General features: G+C 40.6%; 2 protein-coding genes across 4 annotated transcripts in view; one reads left to right on the top strand and one right to left on the bottom strand.

Moving 5' to 3' along the window:
• Myo81F (unconventional myosin 81F) overlaps nucleotides 1-15,973 on the top strand; it is a 333,460-nt gene that overhangs the window by 94,624 nt on the left and 222,863 nt on the right. The gene's annotated exons all lie outside the window — the stretch shown is intronic.
• On the bottom strand, nucleotides 1,934-4,465 carry LOC146000127 (uncharacterized). The gene is made up of 2 exons (XM_083137471.1): nucleotides 4,266-4,465; nucleotides 1,934-3,801 (listed from the first exon to the last, which is right to left on the bottom strand). Exons 1-2 carry the CDS (start codon nucleotides 4,270-4,272, stop codon nucleotides 1,934-1,936), a joined length of 1,875 nt encoding a protein of 624 aa, XP_082993597.1. The 5' UTR covers nucleotides 4,273-4,465.

Raw genomic sequence — 15,973 nt, 5'->3', positions numbered from 1 at the left:
TTTTTTATATACTGTACACATACACAAGTACTTAGCTGTCCAACCAAAAAGAAAACATCAACACAAAATCACTTCATTTCTAAATTGCATATCTCAAGTGATTTATTCATTGTATGTATTTAAAGGATATCCTTGCTGTCCAACAAATAAAATAATCACTACTGCACATACACAAACACATGTTGAAAATCACATGATGATAAACAAAATTCATTCATGACTGAACACAAATGACCCCATTGTTTCACTTGATGTGCGGGAACAGACTAATCTTATCGCTGCTACAGCTAGCAAGTTTAATGAAACTGGAAGTTAAGTAGACATTCGGGGGAAGAAAGGAATGCAGCTTGACAGGGAACGAAGTTTTCGAACTGAGATTATGTGCATGGGAAATCCAAATTCACAGCGTCTTCCTGATATGATCGAAGATGAAACGTTCTTCAGCTGCAAGTGTTAGTAAACTTAAGGCAAACGTTTCGTTACAAATCGACAGTTTGCGCGCACAACCTCGATTGCCGGTTTTTGCGTGTTTTCTACTTAATTTGATGATATTCCACGGTTATTTCGCGAAAAAGCGTTCATTTCGTGGAAAGGCACGCATTTCGCATTACTTCGCGAATGAAACTCATGCATATTTCATCATTGGGGGTGTAGTTACGTGTAGAATGTTCAAAATTGCATATTTTTTTCACATTTCGCGATTTCGCGGATCGCGAAAATTCAAAGGCCCTAAGTATTAGTATTATATGAATTGGTAAAAAGGAAATAAGTGAACAAACGAAGATGATGATTTACAAGACAACCTACATTCCCACATTGCTGTATGGAACAGAACATTATTACCAAAACATAATAGCAGATTTCAAGCAGCGGAGAGGAGATACTTACGAAAAGTTGTAGGAAAGTCTAGAAGAGATAGGATTAAAAATACCACCATTAGAGACCAGTTACAGCAAAAACCACTATTGGAAACAATAGAGAGAAAGGCATTGCAATGGTTTGGACGCGTTTCAAGAATGGCGGAGGATCGCAAGCCTAGACAGGTGCTGGAGGCCAGACCAGAAGGGAAGATGACGACCAACAGTTCAATGGGAAGAGTATGTGGAAAAGATTGGAAAGAAGAAAGGGAAAACAATGCCAGAAGTCGAGAAAAGTGTACAGGAAGTGGATGATGGAAGTGGAACTCGACGTTTAATGGCAGAAGAGGATGGAAAAGAAGTAGTATTATATGTACTAACATAAAACAAGAACAATAGAGCCGCGGAACGCAATACCTACCTACCTACGTACAGTCAGTCACCTGCAATAAAAATGAGACAGGTAGATACTGAAATGCTCGCTTCTCTACAAAACATTATGTGTTGGTCCCTTATCTGGACTATGGCTTCTAAAACTATTCTTTCCAGGATTGATTCTGTCCTCAGATTTTTCCTCGCCATAGAATACTTTCTCTCAGACACCTCCATATAAAGCAGATAGCCTATGTCTGTTTTGAATATACAGCCACTACACACACACACACTCGTCGCAAACTAGGAGACATGTAGTATTTGCACAAAACCATCATTGGTAAAATGAAAACCGAATTTCAAATCAATAAATTTGATCTACAAGTACACACACGGCCAACCCGCAACGTAAAGCTGTTTCACAATCCCACTACATGGTTCTTCCTTCTACAGCTGTCTCTAGGCTTCGCCGCTTATAAGGTAAAACGAGGAGAGACGCCGCACCTTTTCATAACTGAATAGAAAAACAACATCTCTGCTTTTGTGGAAATTTATTGACATGAAAACTTAACTACAGTCCTTGCACTTTAAGAAAAAAAATAATTGGCATCCATTAGGAAGAATTTAAATGGATATTTTTTCAAATTACAAAAGCATTGAATTTTGAGTGTCATGAAAAACACGAGGAGAGATGCCGCACTGACTCACTTCTGTCTCTTTAAGTTCTTCTCACGAACATTCTTCCTTCCACAGTCCACACACATTGTTCCATACACAGTGCAGGTTTCATGTAACCATTTTGAACACGTAACACACTGGATCCAATCAGATTTGGAAGCCGTGAGGAAGTAATTCTCCAAGCATTCCACACAATTGTTGATGTCTTGCTCAGATCCACTCGCTGTAGCATCTGGCGCAGGTTGCTTTGTGCCGGTTGTTTTTTCTTTCTGTCCTGTTTTGATCCTGGAAGTTGATTGCGAGTTTTTTGATTTCATATTTGCAAGTCTGGAAGCGGAATTGAGCACTTCGGCTGACTGTTTGAACCTTTTACCTTGACGAGGAACTTCCGGAATGGGACTCAGCTGGCGGAGGTACTTACTGGGGCTTTCCGTGGGTGTAGAACTACAGGTAGATGTTGAAGGGTTTGAATTTATTCCTGGTAATTGATTCTGGGGCACAAAATGAGGTTGTTGAGTTACTTTTGGTGTCAGTTGTGTTGCTTGCGAGGTTGTTGGTTTAACTGTGACAGGAGAGAGACTTCCTAAGGTACTCGATGAAGGTGACTCTAGATCCTGCGAATCATTATGGTCAGATATTATGGTGTGGGTGGATGAAAGTGGACTAGGACCTGACTGACAAGCACCAGAAAAGGAAAAGAAGTAATCGGGAACAGCATTTGAATTCAAAGGGTAAATGCCACAGGCTCGGAAACCTGAAATGGCATTTCCAACAGAAGCAGCTTTATTCCACGCCGCACCAATGAGAGAGCCTGCTTGGTATCTTGTGATATTTCTGTCTTTATGGGTTCTCATCCATGATGTTGCTTCCTTGTTGTAATATGATTTTACTGGACCAAATACAGATCGGTCCAAGGGTTGAAGGGCTTGTGTAGTGTGACTTGGCAAACACAAAACAATAACACCGACTTCAGCCGCATACTCCAGAAGCTCTAATGCATGGACATGTGATGAATGGCCATCTAGGAGTAGAAGCGTTTTGCCTGGATGTTTCCTGGGAACAAAGTGTTCTTTGAACCATTTCATGAACAGATCAGCACTGATGTACGACGATTTAGGGTTCATGTAGACATCGGATCCTGCAGGAAGTCCATCAACGAATTCAGGTTTTTTATTCACACCTTTCATAATAAGAACAGGAGGAAGAAACGTTCCTTCTGCACTGCAACACCCTATCAGCGTCACATTTTCTCCCCTTTCTTTTGGAGTCAATGTGTGCACAGTCTTTGCACCTTTGGAGGTCACAACCTTTCTAGGTCTGTTAATGAGTGGGAATCCTGTTTCATCGACGTTAAAAATGTTACCTGGTTTATTCATTAGATCGTGTTCTTCCATAACCTTTTCTAGCAACGTAAAATAGTTTTTCACATCTTCACGATTCATTCCTTGAGCTCTGTTGATAGAGAGGCCTTGAGCTTGTCGCAAAGAAAGTTCAGGATTTCTCCTCAGGAAGGAATTTAACCATACGTTTCCTGCCATCTGCGATTCATGCGAGAACGTGTGTTTAATATTTAATTTTTCAGCAAATTTGTACGCCAGCACCCTAACTGCTTGTCTGTCTGGAGCGAAACCTGCTGCACCTAGACGTTGAATATGGGAAACTAATTTCTTTTCATTATGTGCACCGAAAACCCCTTCAGGTCCAAGACTCTTCTTGGAGAAATCGCCTTTTTCAATCCTTCGACATATGGTTCTCGCTGGAATGCCGTAATATCGTTCAGCTTCTCTTTTCCCTATGTCCCCGGCTTGCACTCTTGTACATGCCTCTTTCAGGGTCTCATCAGACCACGAAGCTCTAGCAGATCTTCTTCTGTATGTGTTGGGCATCTTGAATTCTGAAAATAATAAGAAACGAGTGCTTAGAAACTTTTAGACAATTTAATATTTAAGTACACTCTATTTTACATAACTTATATACAAGCATAAATAACATGTGTATATTGTTGTGTTTGTATTGCATTCTTTGTTAAAATACATAGCCTACAGTATATGTAACACTGTGTTCAAAATATTCAACGTGTCAAAAGGTGAAATAAATGACACTGTACACCTTATAATATGAGGGTGAGAAAAGTGCGGCATCTCTCCTAACAGAAAAATGTGCGGCATCTCTCCTTTGTTTCACTGCGGCAACAATCCTTTTTCGAGAGGAGAGATGCCGCACCAATTGCTTTTTACTGGTTTTGTAGTTTCAGTGCAAAATCGAGCGAAAGGTAATCTAAATACTCTAACAAGTATTCTATAAAATATTTGTCACGTAGAAACTAGCGTGCACTCTATTAGGATATATCACACTTACCTTTCATAAAATTTCGAAGGTCAATTCACCAGGAAATTTTCATATGAAGGCGCCCCACTCCTTTCCACTTCACTTCACTCGTCTCTACTGCACTGGCGTGGTGGAATGAACGACAGTTACACATCCTTGTAGAATGTTGCTGCCATCTGATGTGTACTAGGCAAACTACAGCATGTGCGGCATCTCTCCGCCTGCGGCGTCTCTCCTCGTTTTACCTTATACTGTATCTGAAACTTTAAATAAATAAATACTTTATATAAATAGGATATCAACAAAGCTGCTAAAACTGTAACTTCTATTTTAATGCCGTGCTCACTGCCTAGGAGTATCGTAAGCAGGGAAGATGTGGATTCTTTAGCTCAAATCACTCCTAAATTAATCATTTGTTACTGTTGCTAAAGGTATTCTGATAATTAACCAGGCTTGTACTTGGAGAATTCCGAGAGAAATTGGGTTCCATACATTTTTGGTGGAGTGCTAACTTTTTCTGAGGGTTGGCAATACTTGCACATAACCCCTTCCACCCTCGCAATATGAGTGGAGTGAATCATCAAGTGTGTCCCCTGGGTGATTGGCTGAGGGGAGCCGTAGTAGTACGCGTCTCTCGCAATGACGCAATCGAGGACGGAGGCGCCAGGTCGGCGTGTCTTTGGGTCGTTGGGTGGCGGGGGATGGTCTGGCGAGTGGCGATCGCTCGCTCACCAATCAGCGGAAGCGATGCGTTGTTTGTGCGGCGAGGAAACCCTCTCTACATATTAGATTCTGAAGAGCGTTTTCATTAAGGTGATCATTTCGATAAATTCAAGAATCAATCTAGATAACACAAGCGTACAGTGAGATGCACAAGTATTGCTCTGCAAATTGTACATGACTATTTTTTAAAAGTTAATTTCCCGATCCTAAGAATTGTACAGTGGGATCCATGAGTATTACCGTGCAAATTGTCCATTACCATGTTCGTGCACTTATATTTGACCCAATAAGAGCTTCAAGAATTGAAAGAAACTCAAAACCAGCTGTTGACAACTTCTGCACCAGCATACATAAAAATCCATCGTTTGAAAACATAGGATGTAAGAGAAAAATTGCACGGTAATACTCATGGATCCCATTGTACTCGTAAATACCTTTCTCATTTTTAAAACTTTATTCGGTAATAGTTACCATTGAAATTCAATATTAATACACTAATTATGGCATAATCATAAAGTATTAGTTCCATTATGGCTTGTTGACAAACATGAAATTTCTGTTAAATTAATTGACAACGACTACATGTAATGGAATCTTTGTTTTCTCTGATCAATATCATTAAATTTATTTGGTAATCATTGGCATGCCCCATTTCGGACAACGAAAAATTGCAATTAATGAAAATAATTCCACTTCAATATATTTGTTAATGAAAATTCCTGCGCAAACTAAATTGTCCGTGGTCGCTGTCTGTCCTAATTTGGAGGCGTGAAGCAACGCGCCCACCCGGTTACATAATTTGTTCGCCGTCAGTAGCGAAAGCATTTCCTGTTATCGCAGTCAAAACCAGAACGAAAGGTCATCTTTTCAGGAGGTTGCCAGCTTGGGCTGCAAGTCGCTTCACCCTTCTGGCTTTACCTCAAGAAAGACCCGACCGTTAGAATTCAAATTTGGAGGGTGCACGGGTGACAGGCTTTTTGATTTCTCACCAGCAAGGGGGCACACCCCCCCACCAATTTCCAGGTTTATTAAAATGTACATGTTAGCGGTATTTTTCAACCTGAGATTCATGTCTTCCCCCCCACTTCCCCCCTTCCAAAGTTAGGGCCCCAAGTTACGTTGGTGGTCCGGTGAATCGTCATTACTAGGGTAATTGTGAATGCTTCTTCCTCTCTGCCATACTCAGATAGTATCATTTACAATGATGCTTAAGGCCATTAAGTGCTGCCTCTTGCGTCGGAATTTGGCAAAAGTTTATTCCCTGTAGACAATGCAGTTGAAGCGGAAGGTAGGAAGATAAAGCAGGCCTAGCTTTGCAAAGTCAATGTCGAAGCACGATAATTGTCCTTCTCTCGACGTGGAAACCTGAAGAAGTAATCGATCCACTTTTCCGCCCCTCTATTGAGGAAAGTCCTTGACAGGATGCTGTGATGACAGATCGTTTTTATCCACCATCCTTTCACGGAGGTAAGACCTGAGAGCACTCGTGTAGTAATCTTACCCTGAAAGGCTGCTCCATTGACCTACTTTTCAGTTCGCAATAATCGAAGATGGGTTGTCACTAGACTACTAATTCTTGTCATCCCAGAGCTGAAGGGAAAAAAAGGAACATGTTTTATTTTGCAAGGAATTAACAAGAGCAACGCAAAGTAAGTTGTTAAAATAAAAACGTTAAAGATTCTAACAATGCTTGTGGAGAAAACTACTCGCTAGCCGTCAGCGCCTGCGCAGAACGAAAAACGTCCGAGTAGGAGGGGCGTTCTCTGTGACGTTAGCTGGAAGATGCGCAGTTACCTGCGCAGTAGTTTCCTGCACATGCGCCTGAAGAACGAGAAGCGGCGAGAGAGTGAGGCGCCTCTGTGAAGTCAGCTGAAGCACAGATGAAGTGTAAAAGGCATGGGCGTCCGGAAGGGAGGGCCACGGCTCCCCCTGGAAAATGAATGTGTTCTTAAAAATTATATATTTCACACATAGTTTCATTTCAATCACAGTAATTTATGTTAATTATTATAAATTCGTTGAAGAAAAATGATAATTTCAGACTGAAATAGTGTTTTTTTCAGAGGGCATCACTATTTTGGAGGAAAATATTTGTCCTTTGCCCCCCCCCCCCCCGTGCCGGGGCTTGCCACGAGTTATTACCTTCCTGGGGATGATGCGTGCTGGAAGAAGTATAATATATGTATGACCTGGAATGCTGTCATAGTAGCCATCTCTGTAGAAAATGAATTGCAATTAGTGGGATAGTACTTATTGGTATCACGTATGTAGGCCTATTATATTACATGGGTTAATTCCGTTGCGTTATGTTTATTTACCATGCACTATGTTTCCCCCTTATTCTTATATTTAAATCACTCATTTTTGGATTATTGTCCAAAAAATTGATTATTGTGAATTCAACGACATTCACGAACTGCTGAAAAACCTTGTGGCAAACACCCAAAACCCATCTATCACAGAACGACGTAACATATTGGACTTCAAAGCTCGAAATAGGTTGAAAATTGATTCAACCCCGTCCGGGACCCCCGATTCTCACTTGTTTTGTGGTGTATCGCATGGCGGCAGTCACCTGTTAACATGCCAGCGATTTTTTTCCCCTTAGATAGTGTCGACAGCAATCATGTCGTGCCACGTGATTTGTGACAGTTCGCTTTTAAAGTGGACGGAACGGGAGAGGCAGGCCAATATAGATGGCGCCTCGATCCCGAATGAAGCCATTTGCCCCAACTCGGTTTTGTCCGGACGTGGATGTTTCGTTTTGCCATTAGTGAGGGTCAAAATACCCTTCCGCCATTGGACATCCCACGATAAATAGCCCCTTTAAATCGCCAGCCGTCGTTCGAAATGAAGAAAGTAAAAGGGGGGGGGGGTGAAGAAGAAGAAAGTTCACCCTTTCTGTCTGTTAAGATCTTATTGCAAGTTTCTGTCGCTAGAGGGCAACACGGTCTACTACAGTCGTTGCTATGGTGACCTAAGGGTTTTGAAGGCAAGTGCGGTGTGAGTGAACTAAGTGCTGTTGAGGAAAATGCGGTGTTGAACCACAAAATGGCCACCATATTGAGGGGAATAGTCTAATATTTAGAATTGCTCTTTTGTATGGTGCAATTTGCATCATGTAGTTGCCAAACAATATAGCTGAAAACGCATCCGATCTACAATAATCGTGCCGCCTCCGTGGCGGAGTGGTTAGCGCGGCACGCCACGACGCCAGGGGTCTTGGGTTCGAATCCCGGCCTAGGCATGGGTGTTCTTTGAGAGTGTTCCTTCATAAATTTCATCATATCATCACTCATCATCTTCGAGATTAGTCAAAAGTGACAGAAAAGCGAAGTAAAATAAACAAAATCAATCAATCAACCATAAAAATCGCTGATGTGTTGTTTTTCTTTGTTTGTGTGGAGCGATAATAAAGGGAAATTAATTTAGGGAAAAAGTTAGGGTTTCGTATCTAACCTAAGCAATACTTGCAAGTGGCGGCGATTGCGTTCCAAAACCGGGGGGCAAGATGCAAAAACTGGGGGGCAAAGACAGTTTATTTCCATTTGTAGATAGGTTTTTGCATTAGTACGGGGCACGAAAGTGGGGGGCAACTGCCCCCTCGCCCCCTAACAAAATTGTATGATAACTAGGGAACGGAAGTTTAGGTAAATAAATGTTTTTTTTTTCTACGATAAGATAGACCCCCTCGTTTTTGCCAAAATTCTGATCATAGCCTTATATGTCAACACAGCAAATTTTGTTTGACATGAAAACACATATTTTCCAGTTTTCCGTATGTAAATGCATATTTTGCAAATTTTCATTTTAAATAAATACATAAAATCGCTCATTGACTTCAGCTACCACGAAATCCTCGAAGGAAAGATGTTTATTCTCCGCACTTCTTTCATATCGAGAGTGTTAGGTTTGTTTTGTCTTTGAACACGCTCGCTGGCAGACTTCTGGCACCTCGCCTACGATCCTATTGGGGTAAAATATTACCCCTACTGGATCTAACGCACAAGTGCTAATGTCTAAATGTACATAATTTTTTGAGAAAACCGAGGTTTTCAAACTTTGTGTCAAGTTGCACGTGTTTTGGAAGATAAAGTAGAGGAAGAGGAAGCTTTGGAAAACTTCAGCGTTAGTGACATTTCGTGCTTCAAATATGCAAGAATTGTTTCTTGTGACGTGGAGCGATCTTTCTCGCAATATAAGAGGTTTTCAGAGATAATCGTCACAGATTTACAATGGAGAATTTGGAAAAGAACTATAGTGATCCACTGCAACTCTTCCAAAAAATAGCTCGCTAAGAGGTAAGCATTTAGAAACTGATTTCAGGTGTTTAAAATGCATGTAATACTTTGTTTCTGTTACCAAATGTTTTTTTCTTTTTAATTTTTGTCACATATTTGCCTGTTTTTATCACATATTTTCAACATTTATGACACATAAAAAATAAATATTTCTGAGTTTTTTAGTACATAAAGTTCCGGTCCCTAATGATAATATACACGCGCGCGCGCTCACACACACACACACACACACACACACACACACACACACACACACACACACACACAAACAAACACTCCTATTTTTATCTACAATACATAGTCAAACAACTTATGAATGAATAATATTAGACCCATCGTGTGAGCCCTCTTGGGTATCAATTGTAGTTACGGACCTCATTTGACAAATTATTCCGTCTTGCTACTATTAGTAGTAACAATTACCGATACGGGATAAGATAAAAACGGATGAAGTCATCGAATCACGTGACAGTCAAAATATCCTGCATGTCGTGTTTCCCAGGCCAAAAAACAAAAGGGTTTCTCAATTCGCGTCGGAATCAAAGTCTAAATTGGAGCTAATTTCGCGTCGCTCTGTTCTCGGCGCCGTTTGAGTGACAATCAGTCACCGGCGGAGGTTTCTACCCGTGGGGGAGGGAGTGTAACGTGATTATCACAGCATCAACTCCCGCGATGTCTGCTCTCGATTGAGTGGAATTGAGTTTCGAACCCCTGCGGATGCACGGTGGCTTATTCCCCAATCACGAAACCTCACCAAGCATCGAGAAATGAATAATGAATAATTACCACTCAAATGTGGGACACGCTATTGATAAAATGGGTACTGAATGTTTAACTTAATCTAGAGCCTCCAGTGTGGTTACTCCAAAGGTAGTAGGGTGAATAAAATGCGGTAGATGAAGTGGACGGGTTATGTATTGTATATGTAAGGGGGCGAAATTCATCAATATTATATGATTAACGACTTATGATGTGCAATAAATATGTTTGGGTGGCGCATCAAGTTAAATTGTAAACCAGAGTCACTGGCGTACGGAATGGGGAGCTGCTGGGGCTACTGTCCTTCCCAAAATTAGAGAAAAATCAATTTTTGAAATGAAAGCAGAGAAAAACTCTGGGAAAGACCAAGTGATAAATGCAAACTCTCCTTAAAATGACCCAGATTATAATTTGTCTTTAAAGAACTACAAAAATGAAAGTTAAATATAGTAATTTCGAAATATTTTATAGCAGTAGCGGCGATTGGGTGCCACAACTGGGGTGGGGGGCAAGGGCAATTTACTTTTTCTTGGTAGACAAGGCTTAGCATTAAGAGCCATAGTGCGAGGGAGGGAGGGAAGTGGCAAAAGTGGGTTGGAGGCAGTGGCGGATTAATCTTCCTCGCCGCCCCTAGGCACAAACTTAATGTGCGCCCTTCTCAAAAGAAAAGTAGTAACTTATTTGCAGTATTTTTAGAGGCTAATATAAAAATTAGTGAACATACTGAAATAAAAAACAAAGGATAAAAATCAATAACAAACAATTCATTTTCTGTATGTGCTATACCTAAAATTATGTAATGTATTGAGAAATTAAATTCACAACTCACCACTTTTCGTGTGATGCTAGAATATTTGAAATGCTTTTCCAGTCTGAAATGCCGTGAGTTGCGATGTTTGTCGTGCCCTTGAACAACCACCATGATGCACAATAAACGGCACCAGTGCTGCACGAATATACCAAATAATTCCGCAAAATTGATTCGCCATTTACAAGTTTACGAAAAAAAAAAACACTATTATTTAAAAATCTTGTCTTACCTGCTATGAGTCATTGCGATTTAGAAAAATCGTTTTCAGCATTCTGATTAATTCCACGTCTTAGAAGAATGTCAATTGTAGACTCATTCAGACACCACTCGGCAGGATCGTCACTAACGAAATTTGCACTCTCACTGTCACAATCAGGAACTCCTACGAACTGAGGGGACACTACCTAAGCCGCTTCCACTTCTATTTTTGAACTGCTTTCGGAAATCACTTGTTCCTTTCGCCTAAAAGTCCACTGTACCAAGCTTTTTCTGTAAGGTTGCTCCTCTCAAGCTTTTCTTTTGCAAGTTTACGATAACTTTGTTCGCTTCATGCTGCCTGCTGCATAAAAAAAAACACCAAATCGCAAACGCACTAGCAACAAACTGAATGCACCAGCCAGAGAATACAGTAAGACAAAAACTAGTTGCTGTCCACGCGAAAGCTGCACTCACTCACTCACTCACTTATCAGCAGTGTTTATGTGTTTATTTTTTTTTTAAGACTGGCATTGTTACAGGTGCGAGTTTCAAGCAATCAGTCTTCTTTCCTGCCTGGCCATTAACAAACGCTTAGTGGAAGATCGAGGTGTATGTATTTACAAAAACAAACCAACAAAGGCTGGGCGGCTTGCATTGTATTGTAAGCGATAAAAGCCACAGCAAGGGTTAAAAACAAATTGATTGACGCCTGAAGGAGGCAGAGCAGACGAAACATTTCTTGATAATACATAAATCCGATACATCAAGGTTTCTTTCGTATGAAGCGAAAGTGTTGCAAACCGTTGATTTGAAACATTGGTTTCATAGGTCTAAATCGCCACTGTGTACGTAAGACACTTTTTATTATTCTTGATATTCTGGAAAAAAGATTTGCCGCCCCTAGGCACGTGCCTAGTGGGCCTATTTGGTAATCCGCCACTGGTTGGAGGGAATCAACTTCCCTAATCGACGCCACTGTTTGATAGTGTACCCCGTCCTTATATAGAACGTAATTGTGTGATATCCACTTTGGTGAAGAACGGTTTAATTACAGAACAACATAGTGCCCTACGTATAATAATATAAAATTTATTAGCGTTGATTCTTCATTGTTGAACTGATCCTTGTTTAAGTTTAAATACTTCATTATCCGATATCTGTTATTTAATTTAGAAAAGTATTTGTTACCTTTAACCGCTAAAATTATCTTTTTATTAACATCAACAATGGCAGTTAACACTGTCAGATTTTTAATCAATTCGAAATTTTCTATCGTCACACATTTTGGCTGGCTTTATCACCAGCCTACAGTGTTAAAAGTTAACATGAAATTTCCAATATTCTAGTCAAAATTTAACGGTGTGTTAATATACAAACGTGGGACGCAAACATTTATTTAAATTTGAAAATTTTATCAACCATAAAGGTTGATGATAGTTACGTTACACCATAATTGTGTTTTTAAAAACTGAATCATTAAAGTTACTGATAATATTGTAATGTCCGTTAATACTTTAAAAAGGACCATAGTCATTTCTTACGTAGTGGATGGCAGCTGAAATTGAAGGTCTTATACCGTAATTCCTACGGTCATTTTTTTTAGTGTTACTCATCCCACTGCATGTTTACAAAGGATATTCTGAAATATATTGAAGCCTTCGCCGTCAATACATAAACACAGCTATACGATTATTTTTTGTAGTGTAATTTGTAGTACAGGGCGTCGCATATTGTATTTACCAATTTGAGTTGCCAACCTTGCCAGAATGCACGTGCGCCTGCGCGGCATACTTACATCCGTGGAGAGTTGGTAGTGAAGCAATACACCATGGAGCGTTGACCGGTGCAGACGCGGATTTCGGCGGTGGAAACCTTCATCCAGTGGAAAGGCACGGGTAATGTTGTTAACCATCAGTGGCCGTGAAATAACGCGCTATTCCACAGGACATGTTGAGACGCGCGTCATGAAAGCCTTCCCGCACAGTCTTTCCGTTGCCATTTCAAGTTGGTTGATACAAGCCCCGTTCGACGAGCCAGACAACTTCAAGTCGTCTTGAAGATCTTGCCTCGTTTAGCGTCCGGCGGGCGGAAGTTGACGTCACAGCGTCTGGCCATTCAGACGACTTACAGCCATCCTGCAGCCGGAGAAAGTTAAGGAAAAGTTGACTTGTTTCGTCTGCACAAGATCTTGCAAGATGGCGGCGTCCGTGGAGATAATGTTATTGCGGATATGACTATAGTTGTATTTGGCGATGTCTGACAACATTCTCTGCATTCAAGATAAATAAATGATGCTTTGAAAATGTTGAAATATTGTTTTCAAGTGTAAGAAGAGAGAAGTTCATTGTTTTATTATCAAGTCCACGTTCACTGAATATCTCGTCTGCTTCAAAGAACAAAGAGCGTGACTTCGACACAAGATTTGAACAATACAATCTACTTTAATGAATGCTAAGTATATATTCACAATGAGACCTAACGTGGTACTATTCTTTTCTATTCAGAATACATATTTTGATTGAAATCGGAATACAGCGTGGTTACAAATTATTGGACGATTTCATAAGGCTATATTTTCACTAATACTGAAGATAAATACATTATCTTAGTGTTATTTGAAAGAGGGAAGTTTGAAGTTTTCTTACTCACCTGAGATGCACTCGATGTGAGCCTCACGTGTAATACGACAGACGTCCAAGCGGTGATCCCATTCTTGCCAAACCCTCTCAAGGATGTCTGGTGTGACGTTCTCGATGGCTCTGTTAATGCGCCTTCTTAATTCTGGCAGTGTAGCTGGAAGTGGAGGGATGTAAACATTGTCCTTGACGAAACCCCACAGGAAAAAATCGCACACTGTGAGGTCCGGTGAACGTGGTGGCCATAAGCAGAATGTGTCCTTCAAACTTCCCTCTTTCAAATGACACTAACACAATGTATTTATCTTCAGTATTAGTGAAAATATAGCCTTATGAAATCGTCCAATAATTTGTAACAAATGAGCTCAAAATTGGTTTTAATTACTTAAATTTAATTAAACGTATGACCAAAGAAGATATAATACCATATTTACCCCCTTTCCGAGAATAGTAGCTGCTTTTTTCATTCTTTGCTAAATACGAGGGTTGGGGAGTAAGTCATGGCAACCCAGTAATATTTCAACAATCGAAGGATGTATTAAAAATTTGTTATATACAACTGAAAGAGTATTCATTATGGATATTTTGTTGGTAGGAATCATGAAAGAAAACCCAAGCAACCCCGTGACATACACATGTATTCATGCACATGTTACAAAAACCTGTCTGACCCTGTGACATACACATGCTCATCTTACACAAACTTGTCTGATTATGACAAACTTTCGCACAGATGGCAGCGTGCTGTGAACAATGCGGGATAATCAGACAAGTTTTTGTAACATGAGCATGTGTATGTCACGGGGTTGCTTGGGTTTTCTTTCAAGATTCCTACCAACAAAATATCCATAATGGATACCCTTTCAGTTGAATATAACAAATTTTTAATACATCCTTCGATTGTCGAAATATTACTGGGTTGCCATGACTTACTCCCCAACCCTCGTATATTTATTCTCCGTAATTTTCCCCTCTGCAGCTTGTATGCTACAGTTGTTGCATTGACTAGTTTCATCCATAGACCGCGTACGATCGTCCGGCGATTCAGCGAAGATGATCTTAAGTCGGAAGTTGCTAGTTACGTGTTTCCTCTAAGATGTATCTTGCAGTTTGTCTGGCTCGCCGAACGTTCGAAAACGGAATTTTAGCATTAAGAGGGATGGATCTCCAATGCCTGCCTTCTCTCATCTCAAAATTTCACCCTGGTTTCAGACGGTTGTAATACAATGAGTGCGGAGAAGCATAAGCCACAGTCTCCACACACTCACCCCTCCTTTCCCCCCTTTGGAAATCCTGAAATGTCACGTTACTCAGGCAGACCAGAGGGGTTGAAAGAATTAGTTTTAGGGGAGACGAGGATGGCAGGGTTTCTTACCCCCTTTTCCTCAGTGCTCGAACCTTGGCGCTTATTTCACCCTGAAGAGAGGGTTGGAGCCGGTGTTCGTAATTAAAGAGCTTAAGTCGCAAAATGGGATTAGAAATTTTCATTTTGCGCCTATGTAAAGTTTTCTCGACTACTTTCTCAATGTGGTTCAGTAATTTCTTAATGGACGCGTTTCTTGTTTTGCCCGCAGACATAACTATACTCCGTCCCAGCTAACTGTGGAGCAGGCAAACGGAAACAAGTCTCTGCGCAAGTACAGGGTGGGCCAAAAGTCACGAAGGGGTTATAACTGTGAATAACTTGGTTATTGATCATTAGTTTCCAATGAGATTCCACAGACTTGAAGACCAAGGATGGGAGATTGTTTACACTTATGTGTGTAATATAATCTCAGGTAGGTGTCCGCCATTATGGGCCTCACAGATACGGGCCCTGTGTAGCACATGGTGCATGACAGGGGTCAACACTTCTGGTCCGAGTGCCCGTATTTCTGCACGAATATTGTCTTTGAACTGTTGTAATGTTCAACCAATGAACTCATGAGAGGAAAAATGCAGGGAAAGGGAAAATGCGGCTGCAGCTACCAGCAGTTTGCATATCATGCACTGCTTTCCTCCGCCCACTCGCTTTCTCCTCTTCTCCACCGTTATGTGGCCTTGCTCCACAATTTCCCGAGACAAAGTGTAGTCTTGAATTTTTTGTAGTTTTAACGTTCGAAATATGCAAGAAAGCATGACAAAATGTAAAGAATGGTAAAATTGTAATCTTAAATGATCACTTGTGAAATATAGCCTCTTTGCAGTCTATACATGCGGGTTAAGTGGTAGAGCAGCCACAGACTGAACTACGCCCATGAATAAAGAAATTCTAATTCTAAAATGTGTTACACAAGTTATAGCTAGAATAAAGTAAGTGTAATATTAACT

This window comes from Lepisma saccharinum, chromosome 16 (assembly GCF_977018435.1).
Source record: "Lepisma saccharinum chromosome 16, izLepSacc3.1, whole genome shotgun sequence".
Classification (NCBI taxonomy): Eukaryota; Metazoa; Arthropoda; class Insecta; order Zygentoma; family Lepismatidae; genus Lepisma; species Lepisma saccharinum.
This window is presented reverse-complemented; position numbering and strand designations above follow the sequence as displayed.